This window comes from Meriones unguiculatus, chromosome 15 (assembly GCF_030254825.1).
Source record: "Meriones unguiculatus strain TT.TT164.6M chromosome 15, Bangor_MerUng_6.1, whole genome shotgun sequence".
In the NCBI taxonomy this organism is placed as follows: domain Eukaryota; kingdom Metazoa; phylum Chordata; class Mammalia; order Rodentia; family Muridae; genus Meriones; species Meriones unguiculatus.
Genome location: NC_083362.1, coordinates 74,596,462 through 74,616,037, shown reverse-complemented (window position 1 = coordinate 74,616,037; position 19,576 = coordinate 74,596,462). Strand labels below are relative to the sequence as shown.

The following is a 19,576-nucleotide window of genomic DNA, read 5'->3' as shown; positions in this document are numbered from 1 at the left end:
CGGTAGGCAAGCAAGCTTCCAGGAGCCACACAACTCACACAGCAGGGCTTTAAAGCAACACGGGCATAATAGTTACTACTGGCCGCCAATGTGACTGAGGACATGAAGCTGCAGGCATGTGTACGAGGGAGTTTCCAGATTGGGGTAACTAAGGTGAGAAGACAGGTAAACGTGGGCGGCGCCATCCCATAGTCCGGGATCCTAGGCTAAGTCAAAAGCAGAGCGTGAGCTGAGCCCCAGCATCCACCTCTCTCTGCTTCCTGATTGTGGTGCAACGGTGCCCTGTCTCCATGGTGACGATGCTCTCCCTGCTGCAATGGACTTCACAGTAAACGTGTTCTTCCCTAAGCTGCTCTTGTCAGGTATCCTGTCCCTGTAATCACAACTGTAACCAACACAGGTCCGCACTCCTGACAGCGACGGGGACTCTTGTGGAAACGGAAATACATGCTAAGTTCTTTCCAAGCATCCTCAGTGAGGATGCCCACATTCAGTAAAACTAAAATGCCTGCACCAAAACTAAACATTCCCAAAATGACCACTTCCCTTTTCCACTGTGATCTGAGACCATGATGGCAAGAGGTTTGGTGAGGCCTGCCTGCCCTAAGCTGTTCTCAGCATCCTCCAATTTGCTGGAGCCCCACGGAATGCCGGCATGACTGGAGAGAAACGGCTGTGCACACAGTAAGTATTTGAATCCTTCTCCCAGAAGCTAAGTGTCTCCCACCCTTAAAGAGCTCCTCCCCATGACGGTAGTGACAGGCAGCCACCATGAGCAGCTTTAAGGACGAGACAGTTGCTTGTGCAGAAACACTGAACACACACTCCAACACTGCCACCCGAAAAAGACGATCCCTACCAAACAGCCGGAGAAGTGTGAAATGTGCAAATGAGCCTGTTAAACAAAAACCCAAGCTGCTCCCAGAGCACGGGGTGGCCACCTGTTCAGGGCTGGTGGAGTCCTGATTGCAGAGGAAGAAACAATACCAGGGAGATGACAGCCCCTCCTGGGTCCTGGTCCCCACCCTCCAGCCTATATTTAGTCTGCTCTCTACGGAAAATGCCCTGACCCTGCACACAAACAAGCTATTTGGCTGGTTATTCAGAGGCTCCATTAACAGCCTCTTCTGCCCACGTGGTATTTGCTCCCCCTGCCCTAGCTCCAGACACAACCCCGATGCCCCTCTGAACTCTGGCCTTGGTCAGCTGTGAGCAGACAGCACAGGAAGGGAAAGAGATTGCAGCTAAAAGACTACGAGGGCCCTATCCATAGGGTCTCTCCAATCTCAAGAAAGGCATATATCTGAGGCCAGGCTCCAGGGCACTACGCAAGTGGTACCGAGAGTCCCTCCCATCCCCTCAGAGGCCAGGCCTCCCTGCAGCACCACACAAAGCCTTTCTTCTCCAGCCCTAGAACGAAAATAACAGATGCTGCAAAGATCTGAGATTAACATCTGCAGAGTGCATTTTCCTTCTCCGAGAAAGGTACTTAACAAAAAGGAGGAATTATGCAGCTAAGCACCAGATTGGAACCCCAAACCTGGGCTTTAGAAATAACTAAGCCTCATCCGGCTCTTCCAGACTCAATGACTTAGGCTGGGGGCGCAAAGGTCCTGAGTGTCAAGGGGGCAGAGGGGACACAGGCCTGTCTGAGTGCTGGAACCAGGAAACAAAAACAACAGAGAGGGGACTAGCAGGTACAAGTGATCTAAGGAGGGAAAAGGGAAAAAGAAAAGGCTCTAATTAAGAAAGGGGGTAGGTAAACACAGAAGAGGAAGAGAAAGGGGTAAAATAATAGTAAGGATATCTGAAAAGGTCGTAAGAAACCATACTATTATCTAGCTAAAAATACTTATAATAGACACAAGTCAGGATACAAATATACATAAAATAGTTTCAATGAAATTTTCCCGTCCGGGTTGACAATTGTCCCTCCAAAAGCTATATACCATCTATCAAAAGTTTTAACACCAGACATGAGGCCCCGCCCCCTCTTACGCTGTTGTTCAGGACCGTCCAAGAAACTCCAAAACCAGTAGAGGCTTCTGCTACTGGCCTTGGTTGTGCCCCCAAGGTAAAAGGTAAAAAGCCCTGCTGCTGAAGACATCCGTGAAGAACCACAAAGATCCAAGCTGGTTGTGACCCGAAAGCCTTCTCCTTTAGGACTAGCTCTTATGTACCAGAGGTGTCGTGCAAGCTTCCAACGAAGAGAAGCACCCAAAAATCCTACCCAGCTATGACACCTACAAAGCACAAAAAAAAAGCATGGCACAGCAGCCTAAGGGCACAGTAGTGGCACACACAGCTTGGCAATAACCAACAGTTCTCCAACTGGACTTAAGGCTCACCCAACAAGAAAGAGATCATACCTTATACCAGAAACCTAGCCAATTACCCTGGCCTAGTGAAGGAGGAGGAGAACCGACAACTATCACTTTACTAAAGCAGCAAAATCTGAAACTAATTCTAACATTTATGCTTACACCCACAGGTAGATGTAACTATAACCCCTCATCAAGGAAACTGCTCTTTGCAAAAGACAGAGACCACTGCAGAAAACTGCAAATAATCAAAATGCAGAGTTGTGTAGCTCAGTCCCAAATGACAGATCTGCAATACAACTCCTGTACCTAAGATTCAGAGATCGCTGTGGAAGGGGAGCTGGGGAGCAGAAAGTCTGAGCCAGAGGAACAACAAGTTTGCTGTGAGGTAGCAAACATCTCCTAGAGATGTCAGAAAACCTACACCCATGAAGTCTCACCAACATGGCTCCTGAATGTCACTTGAACAAGATGACGCCAGTAGACATGCTAACGTGGAAGACGGAAAGATCATGAGGCCTCAACCCCAGACCAAAAAAAGAAAAAAACCTATAGGCAACTAAGGAATGCTGAGAGTGGGAGACATAGCCTTCCCCAAGGAAGAGGTCCCTCAATGGGTTATCCAATAACAAGCAGCCAGCCCAAAATCAGATATATGTACATCACACAGGCTAAGCAGGCTGTGTTTCTGTATTTAGGAATACACACACACACACACACACACACACGCACACATGAAGCACACGCATGCACCAACGCACACACACTGAGCATGAAAGAAAAGGAGGCCATGAATTTGAAAGACCCTGGGGGTGACAGTAACATGAGAGGGTTTGATGGGAGGAATGAAATGAATCGAGAAATTTTAAAAAAAATCTGCATAAACTCAAAATTGTTTAAATTAACAGAACAGAAATACACAAACAAACAAAAAACAGGGAGCAGCAGCCAGCCAGAATGAGACTTGCAAACTATAGAAACCCGCAGGGCATGCAGGAAAGGAGTGATGCCAAGCAAGGGATCTGGTGGCCGCAGAAGAAAATGTCTGGTTTGGACATAAACCGAGGCAGCAGTGACAGGCCACAAGTTTTGTTGTGCCCCTACAGCTGCAGGCCCGGCCTCTCTTCCCTGAGTCACTTCCTTCAGGCTTCTCCGTTCAGGCTTCTCCGTGGCTCTTGTGAGCTGCTGATAACATGCAGCCCTCTCTCTTATAGATGTTCTCCATTGCTGGGAAATAGTGGTAACAAAATGTATCATTACAAAATATCATTAAAAGCAAAGACTGGTGAACTCCACTACACACCCATAAGGCTGTGCAGAAAAGCCAGAGGAAGAGGTCCACAGAAACACAACCTGTGAGTCAGGAGGAAATGAGCCACCAGGAGTTTGACTCTCTACTGGACCCTCTTCTAGAGAGGACTATTGTCCCCTGACCTCCAGAACCCCACACTGAGGGTGCTCACAACTGTCTTCTATGACAATCACAAAGACAACCTGAACTTGCACTTGAAACCATTCAACCTGGCTTCCAGTCCTTCATCACTGTTCAAACTTTTTGTCATTAGCAACTTTCTGGGCAACTAGTGGGGCCCACACTGCTGGATGTGAACACTGCAGGCCAGAACAAGTGCCCAGCCAGAGAAAGGTCCCTGGGCTGTAGACCTTCTTAGAAATACAGGTTCCCAGGTCCACTCCAGCCCTACAGAACCAGGGAATAGTTCTGCAAGCCCTCAATGTCATTTGCTTACACATTTAAATTTGAGAATCACTGAGTGACAGTCTCCATGACATCAGTGACACAACCTGTCTCTCACTGATCCCTCTGGGTCATGCTGATTCTCTGAATTTAACCAGCTCCTGTCAGAAAGAACTACCAGCCTTTGCAAACCATTGATTTAGAAAAGCCACCAAAATTTATCAGCTTTTCTTTCCCCTACCTCACACAATAAAAAAAGTCATGGCACTTTGGTCCCATGAAGCTAATGATCTAGATCCAAATGTTGCCCAGCCTCAACTTCTATGATCTGGACAAAGATTTCACTTCTGCAGGAGGATAACTCAGTTCCGCCCACCCCCCATGAGGCACAAAGAGACCTGTGCCTCGGAGGAAACAGCCACCCAGTGCCAAGCACAGACACTGACGACTCAAATGTGAGCGAGGCCTGCATTCTGTCCTCTGGAGCTCCCAGTTCTCCTGGCTGGAAGCAGGACAGTAGCTGAGCAAAGGGCAGCTGGCAAATGAGCAGGCAAAGACAGTTGTGGTTAGCAATGACCTGCACCAGGCCTCATGGCATCTCTAAGAAGGGGCATCTATACCATACCTAAAAGACACCACTATATTGTGAGTACTGGTTGTGAATAAGGTTTCAACAGAAAACAACACCTAGCCAACAGAGCGGTTTCCAAAGGAGGTGGCGAAACTGCCACACTGATTACACCTGAAATGCTACCACCAGCATATGGACGGAGCCCAAGGAAGAGGAGACTCGCCGTGGCAGTAGGAAGAAACTTTTTTCCCTAAACACACACACCTGCAGCAACCAGACTAAACAAACTCTTACCAATTTCCAAGTTCACTGCATTGAGCAACTCTACAGAGAACCAGACGTGTTGGTTACTTGGGGCATCCTCAAACCTGTCTCTTCCTGGGTCAAGGGTATACAGACAAATGGCTAAGGGAATACACACAGCAGGGGCTCCAAAGCTACCTCATACAATGCAGTCTGGCCCAGGCAGCTCAGCTCAGGTTACATTTTCTACACTTCCCAGGTTGCAAAGGTGTACTGTGAAACAATTTCCGCTGAGACTGGAACATCCCATCCAGCAGGCAAACTCTCTAAACAGGAAGGGAAACAACTCAAAGAGCTCCAGGAAGTCCCTGAAACTGAGCAGATTCACTAGGGCCCTCCTCCCAGAGTAAACAAAAGCTGAGAAGTTCCTCGCAGACAAACCAAGCTGCAAAGAAGACGTTGAAATCAAACCAGCTGCTTGGAAGAAACAGAAACCAGTGGAACTGCTTAGAAAAGGTTTAGACCTACAGAGTCCCTCAGAAAGGACACTCTCCAACCTGTTGAGGTACTTGCAGGCTGTGTAGTGTACCACGGTGCCAGCTTTTTTGAACCACCTGGACTAAAGTGGGCTTTGGTGATGCAGCTGTGCTTGAGTCATTTCTGCTCTTGTAAGTAACCCCAATAAAACTCATTGGTTCACCAATTTGGACTGTGGTATAATATACTTTGGTCTGTCATGGGATCCCTTTCTGGGGTAAGTGTGTTTTGTCACACTACAGGGAGTAGCTATGCTTTGGGATTACCGCTTGATAACATGACATACCACAGGTTAGGTACTCAGCACTCCACAGGGCACGGATGTTCAACGACACAGCTGCATGATGGCACCGAGCAGACTACCTGCCACCCTCCAAGGTTTCCCAAATGCTGCAGCTAACACGCTACCAAAGAGCCATCAAACTTGCACATAATGCATGTACACTTAAGAGGAGCATGAAAGGACCGTACCCTCCCTCCTCTGGTCCTCCTGTGATAGACCTGGGCAGAACACAGGTGTCTACAGATGGGCCACCTAGGGAGAACAGCAGCATGAACACTGAGGAGCAGGAGTATCTCACCCTCAGAGCCTGCCTGAATGTCCTGGCAGTGCCTGGTAAGCTTGAAGCACACTGCAGGGCTGACTGAGCGAGCACTAGGCTCTGGTGCTGGCAGCTGAATTACAACGTGCGACTGCTAACAGAGGCTTCAGCCTTAAAAGAGAGACAAGTTTTACTCAACAAGAGAGGCGGCTGGCTGTGCGCTTTCAACCCATCCACCCCAGAGCGTCTTTGACAAGCCAGACAGGAAGCTTACACAGGAGGATTGATGGAGGTGAGGCAAGTCCCAGGCTCACTTCTAGACATAGGCTGATACGTGCTATATCCCACAGCAAGCCACGCCTCTGCGAAACACCCCCAGAAATCCGCTGGGCTCAGTGTGAAACCAGTCATTAATGTTTCCTTAAATCCCAAAGATTCGGGAGTCAAGTAGATTCTCAGAGTAAGAAAAAAAAGCTAAAGAAAACAGTTTCAAATATTGTTATTTGGGAATTTCAGTGGGTTCTTACAACTACATAAAATACATTTTGTCCATCTTTAAGGGATTTTTCCAAGAATGCCAAAATCGACTTCATCTCTCTCTCTGTGACATGAAGAGCAACCAAAACATCCTCTTCCCAAGGTCATTCCTTACCCCAAGAGCAAAAATTCACGTAGATGCCAGAAAGCAGCGAGGTTTTAAACACACAATGGCAGAGCCAAATGCTGGTATTCAATGTGAACACAGAAACTGTAGCTTCAAAAGTCCTCCTAAGGCAGAAAAGGACTCCTGTTGTGACAATCGAAAGGCCTTAATGAGGGGGCCACAGATGAAAGAAAGGTCTAACTAGATAGCTCTGTAAATGACAGGTTTAGTTTTGTGAGACAAGTGATTTTTTTAACGTTTACAATGATATGCATATCCTTTCCTGAAAGATTCACATTTTGCAGACTCTCAGGTTCACTCCTAGTCACAAGGGGACAGAGTCTGTCTGACAGGAATGGGGTTTCGCCTCAGTTACTGCGTTGTCCAGGACATGCTCTGGCCATGATCTCTCCAAGCTTATGTCATCTTGTGCCATCAAGGCAATGCATCCTTGCTAGTCCAGCATCAGTGAAGATTTGGGGGAGGGGAGTGTACATGCGCAGCATACGCCTGTGTCTGCGGGTATTCACGTTCGAATGGGCCAAAAAAGGGTATCAGATCTCCTCGGAGCTGGAGTTAGAGGTACCCATCTGACATGACTACTGGAAACTGAAGTTAGAACCTATGGAAGAGCAAAACTGCTCTTAACCACTGAACATCTCTCCAGCCCTCCAAGAGTTACTCATCAGTGAGATACCACAGACCCCCGAATAGACCCTCCTTACAGCTTACTGCCATCACTCTTAGTTAACTTCTAGAATCTGACAGTAAGCCCTTTATTGCTGAAAACACCACATACACATTTGCGTCATAAGACATGGAGAAATCAAGCTGGTATTGACCTCAGGTTTCATCCCCACTGGTTAGCTTTCACAGTGCTGGAAGGTTCTATTTATGCTACCAAGAATGAAAAGTATTTGACAGCTTTGCCCAGCTGTGAATCCCACAAGCTACAACAGTGACTGGGCTGGCAAGATACATTCCCTGGCGTGTGGCAATATTTACATTAGTGGCACAAATGTTACTGTTACGGGAGTAACCAACTACTCTCTGGCTGGATTTAAATCCTAGTCCACAATATGTGTTCTATGTCAGATACTGTAAGCTAGACCAAAAACTCCTGTTAGGCCTTGGCCCTAGGGGAAAACCTAACACTATTATTCTATTAAATGGACACAGCAATGAACTTCTCCCTAAATTAATCTTTATACCCACAAATTACTGCACTTCTCAGTCCCCATTAGAGAGGCTTATTCCTGCAGTATACAGAGAGTATCAGAGACCCTGCAACTGGCCAATAAGCAGAGAACAAAAAAATGGAGCATCTGTATAACACTCCCTCCCTCTTAGCAAGGCTCAGAACCATTGCAGAAGAGGGGTCGGCAAGATTATGGTGGACGCCTGCAGCAGAACAGTTTTTGCTAGACGTGCCAGCACTGTGTGCATGAACAAACGCACCAAGACCAAACCTGCCAGGGTCCCAGCATGGATGGAAGGGGCTCGTGAGGTCCCACCCCTAGCTGAAGCGCTACTGCCAACTGATGACCGCTTCACGGAGGAAGAGTCAGTTTTCTTGAAGGACGTGATCCCTAAAAAAGCAATCTATGGTCCTGTGGATGGTCCTACACCCATGCACATACAGACTGCACCAATGGACTCGGTGTGTTTTTAAAAAGAGTGAAAAAGCACATAAAGTTGGGAGAGGAAATGGGAAGTTATTGGGAGGTGAAGCTCATCAAAACGCATTACGTGCATGTATGAAGTTCCCAATTAAAAAAAATGGTTTATTCTTTTCTCACCCAAGAACATCACACTATCACAATTCAGCAACCCTCACCCCTTGTCAAACATCAATGGAGCAGATGTAAGACCTGCCCAGATCTTAAATTGACATGGAAAGACCGCTGTGTTAAAGCAAACGGCACGAAGAACAGAGGTTTCCTCAGTCTCTCTGAATTTACTACAGTCCTGGCATCATATAGGCATTCCTAGTCCTAACACAGATAACAGCATTATCAAAGTCTCCAGCAGGATTCATCCATCAGTTTAAGTTTTATTGAGAATGACAAAAGTTATAATCAAAAAAGGGCTTGGACTCATTAAGGTGAATATCAAGCTATCAAGAAGAGAAGATTGTGGAAGAACAATTAAAAAGAGAGAGAGAGAGAGAGAGAACAACAACATCCTCTTACTGGAAGTACAAGACCCCAGAGTGCAGCTTTAAGAATGGGAAGTGAGTCACACTCAGCAGAAATCTTCCTCTCCTCTGGAGCAAGGCGCTCCAGTCAGGTGCATTCCATTCCTGGCACCAGCTTTCAAAGGGTTTCATCAGGCTTCTGTACACGCAGCCAGAGAGCAGAGTCATCAGAGAAGCATGAGCACCTTTCAGGACAGGGACCCAGACACTGCTCTCAGCGGAACCCACCAGCTACATCTCTTCACCATCAACTGAAGGGTGAGGGGGGACAATACCCTCAACAGGGCAAGACTGAAGGACACACAGAAGCCGTGGTTCTTAATGGGTCTGGAAGCATCTCAAGTCACCACAGGCAGCCGTGAACACTCAGGGAAACCAGGTGCACTGAAAGCCAGTCCCTCATAAGGACAGAGCTTGCCTGGACCCTCCCCTGGAATTGCAATATATCCTATAGATAGTCAGTCTCCCAGCGTGCCTGGGATGTGGTTCAAGTCCATGAGGCTGCCAAATGCCAAGGGGATCAGCAACAGAGCCTCCACCTTCTCCACCCAAGCAGCCAAGTTTTAAACCCAAACACTTCAGGGTTAGAAGTTCAGACCACACAGGAGCCAAGCTTTGCTGGGGGCTGAGGTCTTCTCACACAGGTGAAGGAGCCCAAGGCGGTACCTACACCTGTTTCTGAACACACTCCTGCTGGACTTGGATGTGTCCCCTGGACCTCAACAGAGGACTCACCAGCCTTTGGCAGGCACAGTACTATACTAAGACAAGCCACCTGCAGGCCTCTTCCTGTCACTGGCCAACAGCAACTCAAGAGGACAGGCTGCTAATCCACTGGCTGGACTAGGACACCACACTGCCCACTTAGACGCCACCTGCTCCCCCAGGTAAGCAATGGCAGACTCACAGAAACAAAACATGGGAACAGTTCAGGCACCCAGTAAGGGAGAAACGGGAGCCATCTGTGGTCCAAAGAGAACACGAGCCAGAGCAAAGCGGCAGCTCTACCCTCCCCTGCAGGGATGCTGCCCTGCCTGACACTGTTCTGTGCACACGCAGGCTTACAGACAACAGCATCATCCTCTCTTCCTCCTCCTCTTGGGTGGCTCACAAGGAACAGATGTATTAAAGGGACCCCTTTAGCAAGAGTGTGCGGAAGGGCCCTGTCTCCCTAGGAGGGTTATAATTTGACCCAGGACGTTTGTACAAAACGCCCAGAGTTTGCACAAGAGCAGGAAGATCGACAGTACTGGGACATGATGCTGCCTGGGTCGCACTGGCTCCCTACATGCGCCAATTCCGAATGCCTCCCCTCTATCCGAGAACTGGGGAAAAGGACAGCCATGAAGCAACTGAATAGGCTGGCCGGCACAGCACCGCCAGCAGCAGCGCTTCTCAAAACACATCTTCAATGTCCATGCAAGACGCTCAAGCCCGGCCTGATAACCTGTCACGGATCGAGTGGCGCCATCCCAGGCAGCTGCCCCCAGGCGTCGACTGGGCCGGGCCGGGACGGGACATGCGGGCGGCCCAGGACGCAGCGGCACCGTGCCACTTTCTCACAGGAGAGACTCCATTGTCCATTATCAAATGAACGCTGACGATCCATCTTCCCTGACAGGCCGGCTACACTGCCGGCCTTGCGGGGCAAGAGGCACCGCAGTGCTCTCTCGGCCGGGCAGCCGCATGTGTACACACACACGCACACACGCGCGCACACACCCCGCCGCACCAGGGGCGCCCGCTCCCCCGCGCTCTCCTGAAGCCCCAGGCGGCCTGGCCCTCACCTTCGATGGCGATGACGTGCTCCCGGATCTGGTTCTGCAGCACCGGCTCCTCCACGCGCTCCAGCAGCTCGTAGATGGAGTAGATGTTGGGGTGGACCGACTCAAAGCGCTGGATCTCGGCCCGGATGGCAGCCGAGTTGGCCAGCTGCTGCTGGTAGCTCATGGTGCAGGCGCGGCGCCTAAAGCCGCGCGCCCCCCGTCGCCGCCGCCCCGCGCCCCGGAGCCCGCGGGCCACCGAGACCCGGGGCGCCGCAGCCCCCGGGGAGCACGGAGCCGAGGAGGCGCAAAAAGAATGCCGCGGGTGAGGCAGTAGAGGAGCTCAGTTCATGGCAGGGACGTGGGTCCCGGGTCAGCGGGCCGTCCGGGGAAACCGCGGCGCCATGGAGCACAGCCGGCCGCGGAGGAGGCTCGCTCAGGCGCCTTCCCGCGCCGCAGCCGCCTGCACCCCTACGCGCCGGCCGGCCGAGCAGCCATTAAAGCGCAGGCAGCGCGGCGCTGCGAGCGCCGGGGCCGAGGCCCCCGGGCAGTGGCCGCTCCGCTCCGGGGCGCACGGCTGCGGCTGGGTCCGCGCGCTTGTGAGTACCGCGCTATCGCGCGCGCCGGGGCCCTCGGCTGCCCTGCGCCGTCCACCGAGCCGGGACCGAGCTGTGGGCGCCTTGCCAGCCGCGGAGACCGCTCCGAGCGCCGCCCGCCGCTGCCCGGCCAGCCCCCTCCCTGGCACGCAGGGCCCTGGCCCACGTCGGCCCCGCCCCCGCCCGCGCTCGCCGCCCTCCGGCCGCCGCTGCGTCCTCCGCGGCGCTTCCCAGCGCGCCGGATCCCGGGGAATTGCGCCAGACCCCGCCCCGCGCTGCCTCTGGGCTTGCTGGGACTTGTAGTCCTTCACTCCGGCCGGCCCGCGCGCGTGGGGTGCGCTGTGCGCTCGCGTCGCAGCGCGCTGGGCGGGCCCCGCGGGGTGCTCGGATGCCACTCCAGCCGGCGGATCTGCGCGCTGTTCTTGGCCGCCTTGGGCCCTCTCGATTGTCCCCACTGCCCTGTGCCAGTCCTGGCGCCTCGGCACCGGGAAAGTGGTACGCAAGCCCTCCCGCCCGCGCTTTTGTTTGTTTGCCAGCAGATCTCTTAAGGAACCCCTGAGAAGCGTGAAGTCCCCTCCCCTGTCTGCCAACTTTCTGCCTCCTTTCTTGGACCCAGCAGAGTTTCTTCCCTTCCCGTGGGATGCACGGGGGTCCACGCTTCATCAATAAACCGAACTTGAAGCTGGAATGGCAGGCGGGACGATTCCACGGGGTCTTCTAGGAAGGCTTTTCCATGAAAGTGCTGTAGCTTCCAAGCTGCAGGTCTTCGAGGGCCGCCTTCTCTGCTCCGGCCCCGTGCAGGCTCACCCGATACTAAATCCACCTTAGCTCAGTCCAGGAGCCCATGAAGCTGGACCGCACTGCAGCTGGGAGCTCATCCCAACCGCTCCAAGCGAATAAGGTTGTTGCAAATTTCCAAAGAGCCAGGGCGAGTCCGAGATCCTGAGTCTGTGCACTACGGCGGAGTCCCTGTGCACCATCCGCGGTGTTTCCTAAATACACCCACATTCTTGATTCAAGTGTCCTGTGCCTTACCTGGTCCAAATACAAGCTAACGGGCAGCCCAGCGGACCCAGGCAGCCAAGGTCTTAGGTTTCTCTTCCGGATTCCACCATTGCTCAGATAGTACTATCCCTTCCTTGTCAAGCCTTCCTTGGCCCTAAGACTGCAGAGGCCCCGGCATGTTCTGTGCCTAGCCTCTGACTTTGCCCTTAGCAGTGACATTAATAGAGATGCTGACATGTGGGTTCATTCTACTGTAAGCAATTCGTCTCTACCCCACCTTGAAACCTCTCTGTGAAATAATTCCAGGCCTCCCCTGCTCCACATCTGGCTTCACAACGTCTTTTGAGCGTCCTGTTTATTTCCCTAAGCTTTAAGTGTGGATGGCCCTGGGACTGGTCTTCATACCAGACTTACCTGTGTCTCTTATGGCTTTGAGTGTCATATAGAGGTTGATGACACTAAATTTTCTATCCCAAATGTATCCACCTGTCCCTCCTCATCCAACAGCAAGTGTTGGCTTGAATATAGCTTATGTCATGGTGAGCATCCTGTAGTCTCCGCACTCAAGAGGCTGAAACAGGAGGATTGCTGTGAGTTCAAGGCCACCTGGACTCAAGGTGAGACCCCGCTTTTTAAAAAATAAATTAGAAGTTGCACATCTTCCCAAGCCTGTGACCTTCTTCCCATCAGAGTCCAGGGCAGTACAGATTTTCATTCATCAGTCTGAAAATGCAGTGTGGCCCTTTCTCTTCTTGTCCTCTTATATCCCATAATCTCAGCTCTGCCTTTGGATGATCCAGAATCTTCTCACTTTCCACCACCCTACTAAGGTTTGACTATCCAGCCTCCAAATTACTGATAGACAACTAAGCTAGGGATCTGCCTACTTTCTGTTTCCTCACTGACCATTCTCAAGAAAGTACTTCTAGTTAACCTCTAAGCCTAAACTGTGACTCTCCTCTGCTAAAAGCCCTCCCTCCAATGTCACCTGTCCTCTCTGACTCCCAGAATCCTCCTGACTTCCATGATCACCAAAAGCTGGGAAGTCTTGTTTTCCTCAGCTTGTTTTTGTTTTCATTTTGAGACTCACATAGCCCTAGGTAGCCCCAAACTTGCTATGTAGTCAAGGTTGACCTTGAATTTCTGATCCTCTTTCCTCTACCTCCCAAATGCTAAATAGGATCATAGGCATATACCACCAACACCTAGTTTATGCTGTGCTGGGGATCAAACCTAGGGCCTCCTCTATTCTGGGCAAGCATTCTGTATCTGAGCTGCATCTCCAGTGCGCTTTCTCCTGCTAAGCTTGTATGTTGGCTTATCACAATCCCTAGGACCCTACTAGAAGACACAAGACTTCATTGTTTGTAGCAACAGCAGTGGGCAGAGTAACGGTAGGTTTATGTACCCATAAACTGAATTCCAAGTTACACGGGGTTGCATCAGGGACCAGGTGTCTCCATATGAACATAAGAGTTCATGTCCTTCAAAGATGAGTCCTGGGTAGAGACCCATATCAGAAGAGGAATGGTGGGCTTTAGGGCCCACCTCCCTCTCAGGAGGTCAAGCCACAATGTCAAAACTCAGCAGACCACGCAACTCAAACAGAAGTCTAAGATCAAGGTGTCAGCAAGGTTGGTTTCTCCTACTCAACTCAATGATTGTTTACTCTCTGTGTCCTTACCCAGTATCCTCTGTTTGTATCCTATCATTGTATCCTAATCTATCATTGAATGATGTTAGTCCTGTTGAATTGGGGCCAGCCCTATTGACATGATCTTTACTTAATTGCCTCTTTAAGTGTCAGTCTCTCAATATGTCCCATTCTGAGGTCATGGAGATTAGAGGGAGCACAGTTCAGCCATAAGAGTACCCCTCTCACTAGACCACCTCTGCTTCCTCCCCGTCCTGTCCTCTCCAAGCACACTGACCTCCTTGCTGTCCTCTGAGTATACCAGATATCACCAGTCAGGAGCAAAACCTTCTCCAAACCTCAAAACCTTCTCCAGCTACATCACTTCCTGCATATATTCACTCTAAAACCCCCATCTCTGGAGACCTTCCCTTACACTTTGTGAAGTGGAAACCCTGTTCCCAGCCTAGTGTTTCACTTCCTTATGGGATACAATGCTTGTTTCTAAGGTTGTAACATTGGGTCCCTGGAGCTGTCTTATAAGTTCTAGAAGAGCGAGAGCTCTGTCAATCTGCTTTTGACTTCTGACCTTTGGAACTGTGGGATCATCATCTTATGCTGTTTAACATCAATTTTGTATTGGTGTTTCACAGCAGTAAAGAGCAGATGTACACTTGCTTAATTTTGTTCTTAATACTTATCCAGTCTAACTCACTATACTTTACTTGCTTAACTCGGATGTAAGGTCACTGAGGGCTACAATTCCATCTGTTTTGTCCTCCATTCTCTCCTCAGCCCCTGGAACAGTGCGTGATAGAGAGCAGGTGTCCAAGAAATGGTTTCCACATTAAACTTCAATCATCATGAAGACTGGAACCACGTGTCCCCTAGGCATTCTGCAGTGCCTAGTGTCTAAAGGGCTTCCATCAGGGCCCACTCACCATGTCCAGCACATAGTAGGTGCTGGAGAAAGATTAGTCCAATTAAAGTGGAAGCTGCCTTGTCAAAACTATCCCAGGAGGATTCATTAGGCTTTTTACTACTGATTCCTTTCCTGTAAATACAGCCAAACCCTATAATTATGTTCCATGTGATGCTTCTTCTAGCTTTGAGTGAAAATCCCTCTCATCCAGGGACTTGTCCTTGACAAGACTTGTCCTTGACAGAAGGAACTTTCACTCTGATGAGATGTGATGACTCTCAAAGTAATGACCAGAAGTATCCAAAGTTGGAGCTTGTAGGGCTGGAAAGATGGCTCAGCAATTAAGAACATATATTGCTTTTGTAGAAGACCCTAGCTCAGCTCCCCGCATCCATGTCAGACAACTCACAACCGTCTGTAACTGTCTCCCTGGTGGCCCTCGGGGAGAGGTCACAAGAGGAGAGGCAGGAAGAGGAATAGTGCAGAAAGCACATCTGTAACCATCTAGCTCCAACTCTTGACCTACATGAGCTCCTATAGCCATAAATACACAATTTTAAAATAATAAAAATAAATCTGGAACTTTAAAAAAATGCAAGGAAGGAAAAAAGGGGAGACAAGAAGGGACTGTTTGGGTCATAACTGGAGGGTACTGTCCGTCACAGCAGTGGAGCCATGGCAGCAGAAGGATGAGCCGGCTGGTCACCGTGGGGCCACAGGAAGGAAAGGACTGGTATCTAAGCTGGGTTTCTCCTCATTATGCAGTCTGGGACCCCAGCCCACGGAATGGTGCTATCTACATGTAGGGTGGGGTCTTCCCACCTTAACCCAATCTAGAAACTCACAAGTATGCCTGGAGGTTCGTCTCCTGAGAGATTCCAGGTTCTATCCAGTTTTCATACCTCCATGGTTAAAAGCTCAGCCGTATGAATGATGGCATTTACACTAACAACTTCATAGCCATACGTTAAACATCAAAATATTCCCTTGAACACAGCTCCGTAGCCTCCTCCTAAAGGATCTGTGAGGAACGTTTGAGAAATGCACGCAGCCTCCTGTGTCTGGGGACTTGAGTGTGCTATATCGGCTTCCCTGAACTTGACCTGGTTTTGTTCAACTCCTTTCCATGCTCAGCTGAAGAGCATGGAGAGTCCCGTTTGGCTGTGTGTGGCAGTCATGTGAGCCTGACCTACAGCACAGGCCACAGGTCTTGACGCCCAGTAATGGGAAGTGTTTTATAGAGGTTCCTGGTGGCCCTGGGGGAGAGGTCACAAGAGGAGAGGCAGGAGGAAGGAGAGTGCAGAAAGCACAGCAGATAATTTGTTCTCGGGATTTTGCCACTGTCTGATGAAATGACACCACAGGAGAGCAGAGCACTCCATGTGCCTAGTTGGTAGCTGACCCAGGACTGTGTACTTGGTACCAGATGCCACATAATTGACACGCACAGACCCCGACAGTACCACATTGAGCATTCAATGTGTTCAGACTCCCTTCTGGGTCAGCTGATGTGGTTTAGTCTAGGCTCTGTCCACAAAGCATTCCTCAGAGCCAACAGGCTCTGGAGCTGTTGTTTTCTTAACTAGAAAAGACAGACAACAACATTCAGTTACTACAGCAGAAAAAGTTGTGATCATCATCATGAAGCCTACACAGACAACTGACTGAGGCAGGATCTGAATCCATAACTGTTTCACTCCACATTTTGATTGGGGTGAGGGTCACGGCCACAGAAAGCTGGTAATCATGTTTTCTCTACCTATAAGAGGGCCAGAGTGCACAGTAAAAGCTTTGATGTGAGATATGAGAGCTTGGAAACATTCATGTTCAGAGCTTTGCAGTCAGTTCCTCTTCCGGTCTGCCTCTATCTCCTTCTCCTCTCTCTTATTCTCTCTCTGACTTGGCCCTTGGCCACAATGATGTGAAGAGCCCAGAGTACCCAGAGAGAGCTTGTCTGAATACAAACCTCTCTAGATGATCCTGGCTGCTCAGTTTCAAGTCTCTCAGTTGATAGGCATATGTTGAGGGCAACAAGCCATCCCGTCTGTAAATACCTGACCACAGGAGCTCAGAGATATTAAGTGCTGACCAGAGGATAGACTTAGTTTTTGTTTGTTTGTTTTATATGTTTTTATGTATATGAGTGCTCCTCTGAATGTACACCTGTACACCAGAAGAGGGCATCAGATCTCAGTATAGATGGTTGTAAGCCACCATGTGTTTGCTGGGAATTGAACTCAGGACCTCTGATAGAGCAAATAGTGCTCTTAACCTCTGAGCCCTCTCTCCAGCCCTAGACTTAGTTTTAAAACACCTTAGATGCTGAGATAATCTAATCTCGCTTTTTATTGTCGTTGAGATGGCTTTCAAAAACTAGCCCAGGGTAGCTTCAAACTCTGGATCCTCCTGTCTCCACCCCGCAAGTGCTGGGATTATGCATGTGCTCCACTGTACCCAGGTGATCTGTTCTAGATTTAGACGTACTTACAGGGTACCCAAAAAACTGCAGGACTGTGGTATGCGTGTGACTGCACTTGCAAATGTGAGGCATCTCTACTCCCCCCACTTGTCAAGCTTTGCCTGTTGCTAAGGTCCTTGGGCTGTCTACTCCCCTGTGCTCTGCTTGTCACCTCCAGGTGGCCCTCGTTTGGGGGTCACGGCTCACCTGGAACCTCATTACCAGCTTTCTCTTGCTTACCCAGACTCAGCCACATTAACACAAGGGCCTATCTGTAGGTCAGGTGTATGACACAAGCTCTCAAATCAATATCAACATATCTACAGGCTGCCGGCCCTTTTGAGGGCCTGCTGGGATCTTGGTTTTTCACAGCTGTGGCGTGCCTTAGCTTGTGGCCTTCGTCTGTTCAAAGCCAGCCAAGGTAAGACAAGTAAGTACTCCTTATTCTGTCACTCTGATTCCTTCTTTCTCCTTCATTTCCCACTTCTCCAGGACCCTTGGGATTGTACTGAGCCCAAGAGGATAATTCAGACTCATGTCTCCACTTCAAGGTCATCCGAATTAGCACTTTTAATTCCACCTGCCACCTAGAGTCTCCTTTGCCACCTAAGGTAACACAAGCCCAGACTCCAGAGGTGCTGGGCTAGGACATCAGTGGAGAATGGGCACACTGTTCTATCCTTGACACTTTTATAAACCAGCCACTGTCTGTCTGTTACAGATCTTGGATTTATCAGTTATAGCTGAAAAATAGTCTGAAGAAAAACTGGGCTGCCAGATTAGTCTTAGCTATCAGCTATGATAGCCTCTGTGGGGTCTCTCCAGCTTTGTGTGGCCTGATGGGTTACCCACTGCTAACTTGTTCATAACGCCACTCTAGGCTTTTGTGTCGCATCCAAAACTGATAGGGAACAGACGCACAGGTTGGCACAATTCAGTTTTGATGATTCTTGGCCACTACGATTTTCTTGTCTTTATTTTGCTGTTATGTGTGCATGGTGTGGGGTGAGGGGCACATGTGAGCCATGATGCAAACATGCCACAGCCAGAGTGTAGAGGTCAGAAGACAACTTTGTGTTGTTTGTGGTCTCTCCTCCTTCTGCTTCCACCTTTATGTGGTACTAGGCATTGAGCTCAGGCTGCTAGGCTTGCACACCAAGCACTTAGCTTGCAGACCAGGCCTGTCTATATTTTTAATTTTTTGAGACAAGGTCTTATGTGGCTGTGGCTGGCCTTGAATTCAGCCAGAGGATGACCTTGAGCTTCCGATCCTCCTGCCCCAAACTCCAAGTGCTGTGATTACAGGCATGCACCATGACTCCTAACTTTTCTGTCTTACCTCTTTTGCACTGATATTTTTAGATCAGCGCTTATTTTTAAGGACACGAAGACTGTCTTCCTGCTATGTAAACAATAGCCAGCAGGACTGTTTGGCTTAAGGTCACTTTTTAAAAGACTTTCACGTTAATTGTATATCCATATCTGTAACATTAATTCAATGGACTACTTATTGTTGAACATTCAAAAATTCTGGAGTGGAAATTCTCCAAAATCCAAAGCTCTGAGAGCACCACCATGATGTCAAAGAGGAAAATTCCACATCGCAAACCTTGGTTTCATGCACAAAACCATTAAAAAAATATTACAAGGCTGCTGAGATGGTTTGGGTAGTCTTGTTCACAGGCAGGCATGACAGCCCAAGGATTGAATGCCTGAGATCACGTGATGGTGGGGAAGATCTGACTCCACACCAGAGCCATGCGTGCTCGCCCCTGAATGAGTCACACACACACACACACACACACACACACACACAACACTAAATATAAATATATAACACATTTTAAATGACACAATTTAAAAATAAAACAATATCATGTTCAAGCTACTTTGGGTTGCTGTAAAATGCTGTCTTCCAAATACAACTATGATCATCCACAGGAGACCTTTACAAGATCCTGTTGCCATTCCCTCATAGAAGAAAGGGTGGGAAGGGTCATTAGACCCTCACCTCCAATTCCAGTGCCCAGCTGCTTGTAATCCTGCCCCAGTGGTTTTGGAAGGTGCTGGAGTATACAAAGGTGTCTGAAGGGGGCTCCACCCATACAGCTTCCTGGAGGTCATCATCCATGCAGGGATGAGATGGAACCTTCAGGGCTGTAGCTGTTTGGGGGTCACTCACACTCCTGTGAGGCCTAGACTAATGCTCCTTTAAGGTAACCCCATAAACTAACCAACTCACCAAGATGGACTTGGATGGACTTCTGTCAATCATTGATTCCCTGTCTAGGATGAAAGGATTTTTTTTTTCTTGTCTCACCAAAAAAAAAAAAAGGTAATGCAACAGAAAGGTGTGTGAAGCATGCATGTGTTTTATACTCGTATAAAAGTGGGTCTGTCCTCCAGATTTCTCATTACACAAGAAAACCTAGGATCGCATGCATTTGGG

General features: G+C 49.3%; 2 protein-coding genes across 7 annotated transcripts in view; one reads left to right on the top strand and one right to left on the bottom strand.

The window, feature by feature from the left end:
* Agap1 (ArfGAP with GTPase domain, ankyrin repeat and PH domain 1) overlaps positions 1-11,234 on the bottom strand; it is a 435,843-nt gene extending 424,609 nt beyond the window's left edge. For 2 of the 6 annotated variants that reach the window (XM_021650398.2, XM_021650399.2), the window contains exon 1: positions 10,538-11,234. In XM_021650398.2, coding sequence (XP_021506073.1) covers positions 10,538-10,700 — 163 coding nt within the window. In that variant the 5' untranslated portion in view covers positions 10,701-11,234. The remainder of the gene's footprint in view (positions 1-10,537) is intronic. The other 4 variants (XM_021650400.2, XM_060368822.1, XM_021650404.2 and 1 more) reach the window with 3 other exon arrangements.
* Positions 10,699-17,715, top strand: LOC132647952 (basic proline-rich protein-like). The gene is made up of 3 exons (XM_060367844.1): positions 10,699-10,838; positions 10,871-12,731; positions 17,620-17,715. The coding sequence occupies exons 1-2, from the start codon at positions 10,699-10,701 to the stop codon at positions 11,655-11,657; spliced, it is 927 nt and encodes a 308-aa protein (XP_060223827.1). The 3' UTR covers positions 11,658-12,731; positions 17,620-17,715.
* Positions 17,716-19,576: the final 1,861 nt, after the last annotated feature.